Source organism: Rhodnius prolixus, unplaced genomic scaffold (assembly GCF_049639745.1).
Source record: "Rhodnius prolixus isolate KJV_2025 unplaced genomic scaffold, Rpr scaffold_13, whole genome shotgun sequence".
Classification (NCBI taxonomy): Eukaryota; Metazoa; Arthropoda; class Insecta; order Hemiptera; family Reduviidae; genus Rhodnius; species Rhodnius prolixus.
The window spans coordinates 1,761,514-1,777,335 of NW_027411583.1; the positions used below are offsets into that span (position 1 = coordinate 1,761,514).

General features: G+C 32.3%; 1 protein-coding gene across 2 annotated transcripts in view; it reads left to right on the forward strand.

Annotated features, from left to right (window-relative positions):
- Positions 1 to 15,822, forward strand: part of ci (transcriptional activator cubitus interruptus) — a 230,985-nt gene that overhangs the window by 107,180 nt on the left and 107,983 nt on the right. The window contains exon 1 of one of the 2 annotated variants that reach the window (XM_074115812.1): positions 1,374 to 1,995. The exons of the other annotated variant lie outside the window; for it this stretch is intronic. Coding sequence (XP_073971913.1) covers positions 1,796 to 1,995 — 200 coding nt within the window. The 5' untranslated portion in view covers positions 1,374 to 1,795. Of the gene's footprint in view, positions 1 to 1,373; positions 1,996 to 15,822 lie in introns of those variants that run through there. 2 annotated transcript variants of the gene reach the window in all.

Sequence of the window (15,822 nt, forward strand, 5' to 3'; positions counted from 1 at the left end):
AAGTTTTACTGAGTTATTAGTAATAATAAAAATTTTGGAGGGGACGTCACATACATGGGGCTAACTCCTGTCCCATTCAATGTACAGCGTCGAGACCCCTAAAAGGCACATTTACATAAAATTCCGAATCGAATGATACCTCATTCATGAAAATCGGTTCTCGCGTTTAGGCGCTACGCAGTTTACAAAAAAAGTAACAACAAGAAGACCAATTTTTGAAAAAGCCGTTTTTGCCTATTTTCAGCACCATATTTCTCGAAATCTATTTAATCTATGCTGTCTCAAAAAAATTACAGATATAAAGGAGGATTTTCACTATATTTTAAAGAAAATTGGGGAATTTTATCTTTTAATAGAAAAAGAGAAAAAACTTGTCAAACTTGGGTGTTTTTCAACGTTACGCTTTTTCGTGCAGTTTTTGACGATCAACCCTTATACAACTGTCCTAAATTTAGTATTAATACTATAAAAAATACTTAATGTGAGAGAGTTATTTAGGCTGAATATTTTATTTCAGTTTAATTTAAGGAATAATTACATATTAATAATGATTAATTATAATTCAGTGGACTCCAACACTGTGATCCCGAAATTCGAACCCAGCAGCTGTCCCTTAGATTTTTCTGTTCCTAAAGGTTTCTTACAGCTTAATGTCTAGTACTTTTGCCCTTAACGAGAGAACACTGTTCCGAAAGCATTCAAAAAAAGCTGTGGGCGCCAATGACCACAGATGTTGACGCGCCTTAAATAAAATTCCAAATTTTCTTTTACAATGTTTTCGGAAATGGTACCTTTAAAGTTAACATGATAAGAATTGAAGTTGCTTAATTTTAGTTCGGATTGATGTTTCAAGAAACTTGTCGGTGTTCACGTTAAGCTTTTCTTTTAGAGCCAAGCAAAGAAGATAAATAGATGGATTCCGCACTTTAAACAAAGTACAGCGAAGTATTGTCACAAAATAAATTGTATTTAACATTTACAAATACGAATCAAATACTGTAATACTGAAGTTTGGATATATCTTCGGGTATATAAATACAGGATTAGAGAGGGGATGGTAAAGTGAGAGAGAAAATAAACATTAATATGACAGGAATATTTGTGGATGTCCAAGTTGCTGAAAGTGTGGAGCCTTAACAGATCAATTAGACCTGGACGGAGGCACTGAGTGGATAGAGTGCAGAAGAGGAGGCTGTTTAGTTGGACCCTAGAGTCGGCATGCAGATGAAGTGTTTACATGTCAAAAACGATTAAATCCTCGCTAGCTGATTGGCGGTTGTCCCTAGTAAAGCTGTACGATTGGTTAACAGGTGTGTAGTAGGGGTAGACTGTGTAGACCTGTGAATGGTGGGGGGATGGTTGGTCTAAGTGAGATGTTAGCAGTCTGGTACCGTCTACCCAGTTGTATTCTAGAAGAAATATCTATTTTAAAAATATTTTAAATTTTTTTTTTTTAAGATAACAGTTTCATTTTTTTTTTAAATTGATTAAACTTTACGCGAGTGATTTATATATTATTAATTATAATATTTAGTGAGTGTTACGGAGAAATATAGACGTCCCTGAACAAAAAAATAGTCGGGAAATCCTTCAAAATTGTCGTAAAGTACTGGATATCACAAATTTTCAGTAAAATAATCAGCTTTTAAGAATTTCATTTTTGTATTGACCAAAACAAAATTAAAGTTGAGAATTTAAATAAATAAATAATTTAAAAAAAAAAAAGGATCTGGCCCAAGTGTTAAATAAAAATCCGAGCATGCTGTTAGACAATATTGGATAGTCCGGCACGGGCATGCCTGAAAAAGAAGTGTACCCCCATCTGGTTACTGCACCGGCAACTGGCGCGGGACTACCCTTGCAGTTCGCCGCACCGTTCTTCCACACGCCATTGCCGGTAGATCAGAGAACTCACGATGGACGTTATATCTGGGATCCGGCGGCGCCTCGCATCATCCATCCGAGTTCGCCGACCGCTTTTCATCATCCGCATCCGTCAGTACTTGATACAGCACTATTTTATTTATTTATTTATTTTTAAATACATTTTTTGTATATATTTAATATGTTTTAAACATTCTAAAATACTGACTCGAGAACAAAACACCTTTAAAAGTAAAGTAAACGTTTCTCAACTTTTAATTAACACTTTTTATTGCCCTGAGAGTTTCGAGATCTCAGTATTTTACCCTAAATACTAGCGCAAACCACAAAAATTATTCTGTAAAAATATTTTCATGAAAAACCGGATTAACGGCCGAAGAAAACTAAATTTATAAAACTTATGCCAAGATTTTTATTGGTTGGTAAATAGTTTTTATTCAATTAATTCGTAAAATCATTTCTTTTGCAATCTCGCAGATCTTTAGATATAAGGTCTAAGCTTCAAAACTGTTTTTGTTTTCATCTTTTCCAAACTGTTTTTTTGGATTTTTGCGTTTGAATAGCATAACTCAAAAAATAGGAAAATCGCAAATAATTAAAAATCACATATTTTGAATCTGTGTCATCAAGGGAATTAGTAAAATAAACTCTTTGGGCAAAATTATCTCACCGGATATGACGCATTACTATATGAATTTTTCACGAAAATACTTCTTTTGGTAGTTCCGGGAGAAATGAGGGTTACTCGTCCATCTAAAGTTTCATTTTAGAATAAAGAACGGGCCAATCACCTGTTGGAATATTGTAGGCATTAAAAATGTAAGAAAAATTCGATATTTTGAGAAAATGTGACAAGCGGAAGTGCCACTTAAATGGTTAAATTTTATGATTTTCGCATTGAAAAGAATAGTAATAAAAGTACCATAAAAAAGTTCGCTGTACGAACAATGTTGACTGTATTTCCATGCTGCAGTAGCAACATTACTACTGTGGTTGTCTGCTGGATTTGGTCGGCACTGGCATTCAAGACTACCGGGCACCGTCTTTAGTCTTTCTCACTCAAAGAAACTTGCCTTAGATCATCCTAGATTGCAGAAGGCGCAGCTGACAGCTGCTGATATAATAAATAAATAAATTGGGTAATGGCAAAAAAAGAATGTACATAATAAACTTAGTACCAATTTTTTTTTTTTTTGCAAATATATAATACTGGATACTCATGCAGCCCCTGGGTTCGAATCCAGCTGCCTGGCCCCTTAGATATTCTCTTTTTAGGTGCTTCTTAAAGCTTAATGGCCCAATGATAGACATATTTTTTTTTTGTCTGTAACCATAGAAAACTTCTTTGAAGGCCGGCAGTAAAATAAAAAAGAAACTTCTGCCGCCCCCTGCAGCAGCCGGAAGTGCTCAGAGATTGTGTCTTCTTAAAAGTTCTCCAAAAGTGTGACTTATAAAATCTTTACAATTTCAATTTATTCTGGAATACTTTGCGCGCGCGCACATAAAAATAACTCTACAGAATTTAATTAATAATTTGAATTCTTTAAGCGTTTTTTCTTAAAAATTAATGTAATTTTTGGATCAATTGAGTTTCAAAACTTATCTCCTATTTTAAGCTCTCGTTACTTTCAAGAAAATTCGATATTTAAAAAAAATTATTTGTATCCTAACTCAAAAAACATTACATAATATTAATTTTTATTTTCATTTTTTATTTTTAAATTTCTTCAATTAAAATTAGTAAGGATTTACAATTTAATTTGCATAAAAATATTTAATTAATATGGAACATAAACTTGAACACTCCTTTGTAACAGATACATTGTATCTCCATGCAAATAAAGAAAATGTTATAAACGCTGAATGTCTAACACTTAAATTGAAATAAATACTGAATTAATTAAAACTGTCCGGTAGGACAGTTGTATAAGGGTTGATCGTCAAAAACTGCACGAAAAAGCGTAACGTTGAAAAACACCCAACTTTGACAATTTTTTTCTCTTTTTCTATAAAAGATAAAATTCCCAAATTTTCTTTAAAATATAGGGCAAATCCTCCTTTACAACTGTAATTTTTTTGCAACAACATAGATTAAATAGATTTTGAGAAATACGTTGCTGAAAATGAGCAAAAACGGCATTTTCAGAAAATGTTCTTGTTCTTGTTCTTGTTCTTGTTGTTCTTCTTCTTCTTGTTGTTACCTTTTTTGTAAACAACGTAGCGCCTAAACGCGCGAACCGATTTTCATGAATATGGAACCGAATAGATAATTTGCTGGACGCTAGATTGGTGGGAAAGAACTTCTTTGTTAGTAATTTTGTCATTCAAAAAATTAGTAATTGTAAAGTTCTATAGCAAAAAGATTGGTAATTGTAAAGCTCTATAGCCGCGCATTTCCGCCGAACGATGTAGTGATACTTCGAATAAATTTCGGAGACAAAGTAATTTTGAAATAATAATATTAAAGATGAACAAGAGATTTTTGTTTTCTTAATTGTGGTCTCTCTTCATATCGAATAGATCTTTCGCCTTTTACCATATTAAATTAATTTTAATTAAAGCAATAAGCAGAAATAATTTTCAAGTTTTCTATAGTTTTTCAATTGAATCGTTTTGGTTTTTAATATTTGGAGCTCATGGTACGCAAAAGAACGATATATTTTTTAATTTCTGATAATGGTATTCGCAACATTCCGCTATTTCATTACTTCCGGCAATCTAATGTAAAAAATGAAGATACTAATTGGCAGTTTCCTTTGAATGTAGGGTTTTTCCGTCGACTTTTAGCATTTTTATACAGAATTTTTGCCTACAGGACCTGTTTTTTGGCATCTCGTCCAGCTAGAACATTGTTATTTTTTCATATATACTTCTTTTGATCGCACTTCTTAGTGGAAATTCATTTTTTTTTTATTATCTATCACTGCGTTTTTCGCCATCGATGGATTAATTCTGCAAACCGCGATAGAAAAAAAAAAAAAAAAAAAAAATTAATAATAATAATTTGTCTCCTTATAATTCATTCCCAAACACTAAAACCTAAATCAGCGTCAAACTTAGTATTCTTACTCCCAATCTATGAGTTAATTTCAACGATTACTCTTGATTAAAATAGTAAATTAGGAGAATGTAAAAGTTAGGATGCAAATCAAGAGCTTTTTAATACAATTTGCCCGGAAGTAATTAATTTGTTTGGAACAATTATTGTTGAATAAATTTTGTAAAATTTGCCACTGTTGCCAACGTGACATGTAATTATTTTTTAACCTTGAAAATTATTTAAAAAAATATCTGAAAGCATGATTTGCGTTAAAAATACTTTTATTTAGGAAATATTTGTTTTAAATGAGCTAAATATTCCAGGATAACATGGATTTTTCATAAACTAGCTTTAAATTGAGCAAGGAACGCCTAAATTATTAATTTAATTTTGTTCCTTATATTATTATTTATTTTTAAATAATAATTTTCTTAAAATTGTGAACACTAACCACCTGTCTGTCACAATTTGATTATCAATTAATGTTACTTCTTAATCTAAAATTAGAATTCATTCATTTATTTTTTTTTTATCAGTATTTTGTATAAATATAAGATGAAGAAAATTAGGCGGAACTCAATTTCTTTAATCATATGTCTTGCTTCTTACAAAGGAAATGACGTCCAAAAGATGGCTACTAAAGAGAGAGATCTCGAGATTGTGTCTCGCATTTATTTATCCATTATAGATGGATATAATTAAGGGTATTGTTTAAGATTGTTTTCAATTTGGAAGACTTGGAGCGTGATTAAATCTTAAATAGAACATCTGTCGGATATAATTTGGATTTCTATTTATTTATTGGCTAGGATTGGACTTTGGCTAAAAAATATGTGCGCTGTGAACTGTGAATTTCATTTAGGTGCTAAGATAGCCGAGCGGTTAGATAGGCTAGACCCGCAAAGCTGAGATGTATTGTTGGTTTAGTAGGTTCGATTTCCCCTGGTCACTGCTTTGGATTTTATTTAATGGTTAATAATATATTTATAATGGTTAAGAGAATTAAAACTGTGGTCGTTCTTTCTAACGCTACACATTTATTAGTTAATTTCTTTTTCTTTACAAAATCTGTTGATTTGTGAATAAACTTCTGCGTGTACAGAAGCTGGCACGCCATACCCTCGTGATTCCTTTTACGATCCTTTGGCCTTTTACGATTTAGAGATTTCCGTTAACGGTTAACAGTGATTCGGGCAGGATGTTATTGGTTTGAACCAAGTCTTACTGTTCACTTTTTCAAAAAAAAAAACAACCTTTTTCTAGATTATAAGTAAACCTCTTTGATCACAATAGAAAAGTCAAAATATATCGTATCTTCAAAGTATGCTAAGTCTGACATTGAAGACTCACATTCAGAGACATTTTTAGAAACACAACGACTTCCTGTGTCTATAAATTCTCGAGGTGCTTACGTTTTATATATTTATTTATTTTTCCTCAGACTCCGAATTTTTACGCAAAAGGACTAGTACGCCATAAATTTGAACCATAAAAATGTTAACATAATTTTATATCAATTCAATAACCAGTGATAACACTTTCACTGTGAAAAACAAAGACAAACTTGAATAACACGTAAGATAGACGTTAAGTGTGAGCGGGCAACATTTAGTTGAAATTGAAATCTCTATACGAAATTGGTTAATCCCCATCTGATGATGGCTAGAAATCTATTATGAAGCTGATAGATTCTATTATTTTTTATTTTTAAGTTACGAAGAAAATAATTTTTTAAAAGAGTTTTATGGTAGACATTATGCGGGTAGTTTCATGCTTCTACAAGAAAGTGCTTCCTTGATATTAATATAACTTCCTGTTATCCCGGCGCTAGCCACCTTACAGTAGATAATAAAGTGGTATCAGATTTTTACAACCACCATTTCAACTTATAACGAAATTGAAAAAAATTGTCTCTTTAATTAAGGCAACAGAAATTTAAAAAAAATAATAATAATAAATGAAAATACAACTTATTGTGAATTTAATTTCAAATTTTCGTACCCCCCAATATTGTTAATTTTACAGCACACAGAAAAAATCCAACTAATGGATTCGTGGGTTTACAATTCATTTTAAGGCCTTCAATCGCCATGTAATTGGCTCCAACATTGGTACATTGATTAAGATTGTGGAAACCATTCGTTCCTAGCAAGAAATACAAATTCGGTACTTCCTTAACTCAAGAATGATAATGGCTTGCACGATTTCGAAACTGCTGCCCCCTGTTAGTCGTTCAAATTCATTAGCATTTCCTTTCCACGTTCATAAAGTTTACTATAAACATCATTCTCAATATAGTATCTCTCTTTGTAAGTACAATATTTTATACTTATCTAGTAGTTTACTCTATGGAGCCATTGTTAAACGAATCTGTAGACTACGAAAATAGAAGGGAAGCTGATTGGTTCCGCAGGACGACACGTCTTCAAGTGCCTTTTGCTCGGCCAGCTTCTATTGTGTACTGATCGGCCGTGCGACCTTCTTTGAACTTGTTGACGGTTTTTATGCGCCCCCCCTTCTCTCCTAGTTTTGGTTTTAAAAAAAAGAATTGTTAAAAACCAGAAATAAGTAAAAAAGAAGAAAAAAAGTATAAAGACTGTTTATAAAGAGACCAATTTCATGTATAATTTCTCTGCTGTCCGGTTCGTTATAATGGTGGCGATTTTCTTATTTTCTTTTTACAATTTTTAAGTTTATTTCGTTTAAATGTATTTATTATGCTTTTTAATATTTTCTCTGCTTCATAAAATTTTAAAATAAGAAGGTAATACTCACTAATCCTAAAATTTACTGAATTAGCTGGCAATTTTTTGGCAAAGTACATTATTAAACCGTTTGTTTTTCACTTTTTGAGGGTTGGATAAACACAGTATTACCTGAATCCTTACTCCAAGAAATAAAAGGAGTTGCTAAGAGCTCCAAAAAAAAATTAAAAAATAAATGTACTGATATGTAGTTAATGTATGTATGGAGTTAATTAATAACCATTTGACGCAGACCAAAATGAACTCACTGTGGTCAGACATGAAGGTTTATCACTTGAGAGGTCACTAGTGCTGCACGAGACCGAGACGAGGCGAGACTTTATGCAGTCTCGATCTCGGTCTCGGTCGCTCAAGTCTCGGTCTCGGTCTCGGTCTCGTCGAGATATCTCGGTCTCGGTTTTTTGAATTTTTGTTTAAGTATTAAAAGTGGTTTGCTATTAATAATCTTTTCAAAAAATGTTATTATTTTTTAATAATTATTTTAATTTATATATTGGTAATGAAAATGTGTGTAAAAGAAGACAACTACTTACACTTCAATGCATCATATATTACTATTACTGTTATATATCTTTATATAATTTCAAAAAGATGTTAAAAACGCGCCAAATGAAAGACCCAAATAACATATCTGCCTGCTATAACAAGTCGATTCGTGAAATAAAAAATACACCTCCCAACAAACTCCCCGCTCCATTAGTTATGGCTGTTGGTGAAGATAAAGAATCTGGTGATTCAACTTTTGACGACGACGACGACTGCATCAATATTTTTGCACTATTTGCTCAAAAATCAGCAAATATCACCGAAGAATGGAAGACAGAAATAATTACACCAAATTAGACCAAGCACCAGTAGACGTTGACATTTTAGAATGGTGGAAAACACTTGAGAATTCCTTCAAAAATTTGTCTAGAATGGCGAAAGATATTTTTAGTATCTGTGCAACTTCAGTGCCATCGGTAAGATTATTTTCGCAAGCTGCGATGATAATGACTAATAGAAGATCTTCTCTAACTTCTGACTCAGTAAAAGCTCTTTTTTGTATCAATGTTTGGGCAAAGTGTATCTTAAAAACGAAAATTTGTGGCAATATTTTTTAGGTGCATAGATAGTCTTTTTTTTCAAATTCACTAATTCCAAAATTCTAAAATATAATTCAAATAATATCAAAGTTCAAAGTATTAGATTATTAATAGTGAAATTTATGAAATTGAATGAATGAATGATATGAATAGTGAAATTTAGTGAATTTATGTAAAAATTAGGTAATTCGAAGGGGGCCGCCATGGTAACCGAGCGGTGCGAGACCTGCGAAGCTAATTGTATTGTGGTACTGGGTTCGATTCCCGGTCTTAGGCCTTAGATTTTATTTAATGGTTAATATGAGAAATTTACAATAAAGTATGTTTGCTAGTCGCCTCCGTCCGCGACACCTAATTGGTAGTTGGACGTAAAACCCCGCCTGAAAAAATAGTCGATTACTTTACTTTGCTTACTTTACTTATGTAATTCGAAGTCAAATAGGTGTAGTAATATTGGACATATATAATAAAATCGTATCTTTTAATAATTAATTCAATACCCGTAAGGATTATTTATTAATAAAGAACACAATTTTATAATTTTGTAGCTAAAAATTAATATTTGAAAAACCGAGACGAGACCGAGATTTCTCGACGAGATATATATCATGTCTCGGTCTCGTTTCTCGTGCAGCACTAGAGGTCACGCAGCGCCGTCGGACGACATTTCGGTTAAATTTCGGCTGTTGGCCATCTCTCTCGATTGGCCATCTCACCCGACTTTACCCTACAGAAAAACTGTTGATATCCCTTATTGAATTACACAACTAATCGAAATGTACCTCATGTCCCTCTATCTCGGAATCCTCCCCCCTCTAAAATAAATTTAAAAAAAAATCCTTGAACAATAGTTTAGTGCTTTGTTTTTTATAAATAAATGCTGCAAAGTTTAGAAAAACTTCGCCATTTTGATGAAAATTTGAGAAAAGTGGACCATCCATTCACTTATTAAAATAATACTTCTGGTAGAATTATCTTTTACATATACGGAATTTTAGCGTAAAATTTAATCTTAACAATATAAAACATAAGTGGTAGTATTACAAATGTTACCTAAATGATTCTTTAGAATGACGTCTGATTTTCCCTCAGAAAATGCTTTGAATCGATTTTTTTTTGGGGGGGAGGAATGATTCCTTTTCGATTTTCTTTAAAATAATCTTTACCTGTTTGCGTTTTAGCGATACTCGTAACCAGACTTAAGTTGTAGGAAAGTAAATTACCCTGAAATGGACTTAGTCTTTTCATTGTTTTAATTAACGGTGGTTTTTGCATTAATCATAAGTTAATTTAAATTTAATCAGTTGAAGGTTTCAATTTGGTATTCACTGAAAATTTAGATAAAGGTTATGAAATTTTAAAAATGTGATTGTTTAAAAAATTATAGAATCTATTCCTGTGCAAAAGTAAAGTGCACAAAAAGGTGTGTGACCATGTTTATTGCGGTTATTTATAAAAAGCTCTGTAAAAATAAAGTGGAATGTTTGAATAAAGTTGAACTTGTTTTAGTTGAATGTAAATAAATCTAGAGTTGCTTTAAAATAAATAAAAAAAAAGATTATGTTAATTCAATGAAAGAATACAAAAAAAAATAACTGGAAAGAATATAAGTGAACACAAATGCAAACACAAAAAAATAACATCACAAAGATTGTCCAAACACAAGCGACATGTTCTCCCTGTTTGACATGTGATTTTCATTAGACATAAATTAAAATATCACTGGAAGAGAATCTGGGGGCCATCTGTTGGCTGGACAGCTAGCCGAACAACAAGACGTGGGTTGATAACAACGTTGATTAGACATTTTGTTAATATTTATATTTAAAGGGGGATCTTGTTTTTGTTTAAATATCACCGGAACTAGACTCATTTTGTGGAAAACTCGCTTTCCTTCTTCGGTGAGCCAATAAGATGTTCTAAAAATCTCATTAATTGTGCTAAAAGAGAGTGTGTTCATTGGTCAGATTACTTCCTTTCGTTAATAGGCCTTCATTTAAAAAATCACACAGTGTTAATATTTGTATTTAATTCCAGTCCAGTATTTAAACTCTCGTTAGTGTAACATAAGCTAAACATCTCTTAAAACAACTGTCAGATGTGTATAAAAAATGTAATAGTATTTGGCCGTGGCTTGGCAATTTGGAGGGGGGAGAGATCATTAATAAAGTGTGGGTCCAGTGGCTGTGCAGATTGTGAGCATATTAGATGGCTCCAATTTTTCATAAACTCAGCCCCAAAATACATGTGCACCGGGGGCCTTTAGCTACTCATACCAACACTTTTTTAAAGTTAATTTCACTTCAGATGTTCAGATAATTTATTAATTCGCTCGTGATTCTGCCAGTTTTCACACTACATCAAGTTTCTTGGCTGGCATGCTTAATTTTTATAGAATAAAATTTTTTGTCTCTACCAAAATAATAATGTAATCGCAACGAACGAAGTAAAATGTAACTTAGTATAAAGTACTTTTGTTGAGTTTAAACTTTAAAGTCTATCAACATAGCGAACATAGCTCACTCTGTACGTTGTGTAACTTGTCTCAAACAGAAGACTCTTTCCATTTCATAGTTGTCTGTTCCACATTAAATGAAATCAGTTTAAAGTGTTTTAATAAAGAGATACTGCCGAAAAATGATGTAATAAAATATTTAAATGGGGATTATGGCTGGAATTCGGTTATCAGTTACTGTAAGATTGACCCAAAATTACGACAAAGTGTATTAAAAATTTAGTAGCTAAAATTCAAGCGGATGGTTATTTATTTTAGTTTTTTCTTATTTATTTTTATTAATTAATTAATTAATATATTTTTTACTTTTTAAAGTGCAATTTGTGACCTTTGACTTCCTTATTTTAAAGACAATCTACTTTAAAAGTTGACTACTGGTCCATCTAAAAGAGTTTTCAATGAATTAAACCAACTTGATAAACTAACACTGTTGAGTGCTCGTGAACACGTTTTCTTGTAAAACAAACGTAATTTCTCATACGAAGATAAAAGGAATCCTGGAAAATGATATACCGTTTGGAAGCCCATTAGACAAGGAAACTTTTATAAAAAGTGCCAGCACCTAGGTCTGATAATGATCACATAAGAGCCTAATGAGTTTTCTTAAAAATTTCGATTACTTTTATTTTTCCAGCATCCGAAGGAAGATTGAGGCTGTTTGTAGAATAACTTATGCTTCGAAATGGTATCAATTTTTAGAAAATTTATCTGTCTTTCTAACCGTGACATCAGAATCGAATTCGGACTAAAACTTTCTGAGTAATAACATTTTTATTGCAAAAAAGTAATGATTTAAAAAAAAAAGTCACTCAAGAACAGTGGAAAATATGAAGTTGGCCAATACGTCATTGAACTCCACTTTAGATGTACTACACACAGTAGGCCTATGGAAAATACTTACTGGTTCACCCTGTATATATAATTTTTTTTGTTTAATCTATTTAATGTATGAGATGACCGTCTCCCCCGATGGTCTTTGACCAGGAGGTTGTCTTTAATCTAATAAAGTACTTTTTAATTTTTTGGGTTTTCATATGTTTTGGAAATATTGGTGTGGTAATTGATTGAAGATTCCCAAGAACTTTATTCTTAATTTTTTAATTAAAAATTAGAAAATTAGATGGAATCATTAACGGATATTTTGGACGACAGTTGGGGACAATTAGAGAAACTATTCTGCAGAGTTTAAAGATAAAGGTTTCTCTGCAGGGCAGATATGAAACCCTAAACATCCAAAGCTCCTGTGTACTTCTTAAAATCCATTTTAAAGATTAATTAACCAGCCTAAAGCAAAAATATTGTTTGTTTTTTTTTACTTTAGCCCCACAGCTTAGATTCACAGCCCACAAATCGGACCAACAACCTTGCGGAAGCTGTTTTGATCTTTATTCTAATCGTTTCACATCCTGTCGCTATCTCTTTACCCAAATTTTCTCGAAGTTTTCAAGAGATTTTAAAAGAAAGATCTTTTTCGCTTAGATGAGGAATAGAGGGGGTCTCTCCCTGAGGCCCTTATTGTTGAAAGAATTTTGTTTAAATGTTAAAAGGGAAAAGTAGCAATTATTTTAAGTCTTGTTTGATATAATTGCGTTTTCCATTCGAGATTCCCGTTTTATGCTACCCAAAAATTTCTCATTTCATTGTCCCAGTTGCAATACCTTCATCCTGTTTACAATAAACAAGATAAAAAAAACCCAAAACTATCCCCACACATCTAGAAGGGCTGTTTATCTTTCTAAGTCACAGAACTTCTACGTCAGATAGAACACCTGTTTCTTCATGTTTCCAAACATGTTCATCACATTAAATCGTCCGAACATTTAATTTTTCTCCATTTTTTTAAAATATTTCACGCCAATTTTGTTTCATAAATTATGTGAACTATTTCCTGAACAGAATAGGGCTCTACACTCCCAACTATTTATTGCTCTATTCAACCTTTTAAATTTAATTTTTGAATTACGACTTCTGTATTATATGTGGGTCGCCCTTTGCACAATATCCTCACACAATCTTTCGCATAATTCATAATTTTTTTGAACAGCTCTTTAGTATTTTTTACGTACGTATATTAATTATATTCTAATTTATGACCGAGGAAAGAAATAAGTTACTGTAAACTGCAACCCGGTGTCTCGTGAAGTTATAAATAAAAATGTGTTCACTCTTTGGTAATTTATTTTTTCGGCAGGGTTTTTTGGGAGACATTTATTTGTGAAACTGACATTACGCCAAATAGTATTATTAGAGAATAATTCTTCTTTTTCTGCTTGACAACAATTGTTGAACTTCCTCTATGTTCGTGTCGTCGAGAAACTTCTTCTTCTTCTTCTTCTTCTTCAAAGCTGCATCTTCAAGTTCTCAAATAATTAACTGTTTTCGAAGGTCCAAAAAAAAAAAAAGAGCTCCTATCTACCTCAACCCGCTGTGGCTAATTCGGCGCTCTCTTTATCTGTGAGATAGCATCAACTTTTTTCAAACGCCATTCCTTGTCCGTTTAAGTCGACCATCTTTATTGAAGAGAACTATGTTACATTCTCTGAATTGGGTAGCCAGTTCTTTGTTCTCTCTTTTTCGCTCTTAGATCAGCAGTTTATTTTTCTCTTCTCTGAAAAATGCCTTAAAATTCCAGACCCATTTGCAAGGCCTGGGATTATCAACATACGTAATTAAATCCATCGCCCCATTTTTTAGAAAAACGTTTACAGCCATTTCTCCAAAGATCTTGAGATTCTAGTCTCAAGTCTCAAATCTCAGTCAATACTCTTTCTTTTTTTTTAAGGGTTTTCCCCATAGTGAGAATATTCCCTCGCCCAAACTCGTTTAATTTTTTATTTTTCTCCTCCAAATCTCTCTATTTTTCGCATCTTCTATCGAAACGCCGTATCCAGCCATATCCTCCTTAGCCACCTTCAGCCATGACAGCTTCGGCCTGCCTCTTCTCTTTCTTCTCTCTGGGTCCCATTCCATGATCCGTCTAGGAATCCTTCCATCCTTGAAACATGTCCGAGCCACTCCAACCATTTCTCCGTAATTCTTTGGAGGATGTCCTTCTCTACTTTCATAGTCATTCTTATCTCCGAATTTCTAACCTCAGTCAATACAAAATTATTATATCTGCACTGGATTTCCACAATACTCTCCTTAATTCATCTAAGACCTGCAAAGTATCTAGATATTCAATGCCAATATTTCAGCCTACCAAATATTTCTGTCCAAAGGCAACTCCTATCTTCACGGGTTAATTCTAGGGGCCCTTCGCAGCTATAGAACGTGTACAGCTGGATCCTTCCTCAAATCATGAATTCCAAAAATAATGTTTATACATTCTCCCCCCCCAATATTCCAATTTAAAAATCAGAATTTTTTTTAATTGGAACCCTGAAAGCTTCTCTCAGTTCTTGTTAATTAGTTCTTACAATGAGCCTTAATTAAAAAGGTAAATAAAATTAGTTATTTGTTTAGACAGAAGTAGATAATTTAAAATATAACCGTAAAAAACCTCCTTACTGTATTTAATTATTATCTCCGACTGTTATAATTTACCAGAACAGCAGACAATTCTCTCTCCCTGTATTTATATATATATATATATAATAGAAATATATGTATGATACATAAACAAATAAATAAAAACATTATAACAGCAGAGTAGAGTTTATAAAAATGTAGAAGGTTACATTAATTTTTACTTTATTTTAATAAAAGGAAGATAATGTTGGTAAATAACAATAAAACGTGTTTGGTTTGAATAGAAGTCTAAGTTAGGTTTTGTGCGTGTGTCAGTTAGCGATCCATGTGTCTGTACGTGGATTGTGAGCGTAATTGCGCTCCGTATCTTGACACGTATCAACTTCATTACAATCTGGTATATTGTTTCTCTTCTCATTCTCTCTCCTTACATCCATTTCTCTTCTTTCTATTCTACTTTGGCTAAGAAACAAAACCTCCTTCATCCCAACTTGAAATTATATTCATCCATATCTCTGTTCTATCATAATTAACTTTTAATGTCTTAATAAGTTCCAGTTGTGTGGCCATGAAATTGAATAAACACGTCTAATTTCTTTGCAAAAAAAAGACAAGAAAAGAAAAAGTAATTACTTTTAGACTACTAGTCTTATTACTAGCCGATCGAAGAATAAATCTATCTGGGAATTATAATAAATTATTTAAATTTATATATCTGTTGTAAGAATATATTCAGCAAGTTGACGCATTCAAATTTCTCTGTGTAATTGCTTTATTAGTGTTACTGTATCAATTTACATTTGTTTCATTTGCTTTTGTTTGACATTTTTAGAGTTAAATTTTAAAGACATGCAGTTAATAGACTTTCTTATTGATAGACATTAGTGTACTTTATCGTCTAATCGTTAATTTAAGTGATTCGACGGGTTGTATAATTATATTTATTTACTACCGACGCTAAAGTTTGTAAAGACCAGGTTAATGTTTTCATTAGGGCACCAAAACGAATATTTTGGACGAAATCTCAAAATAGACAAATCAGCATGAATGCAAAGCTAGTAT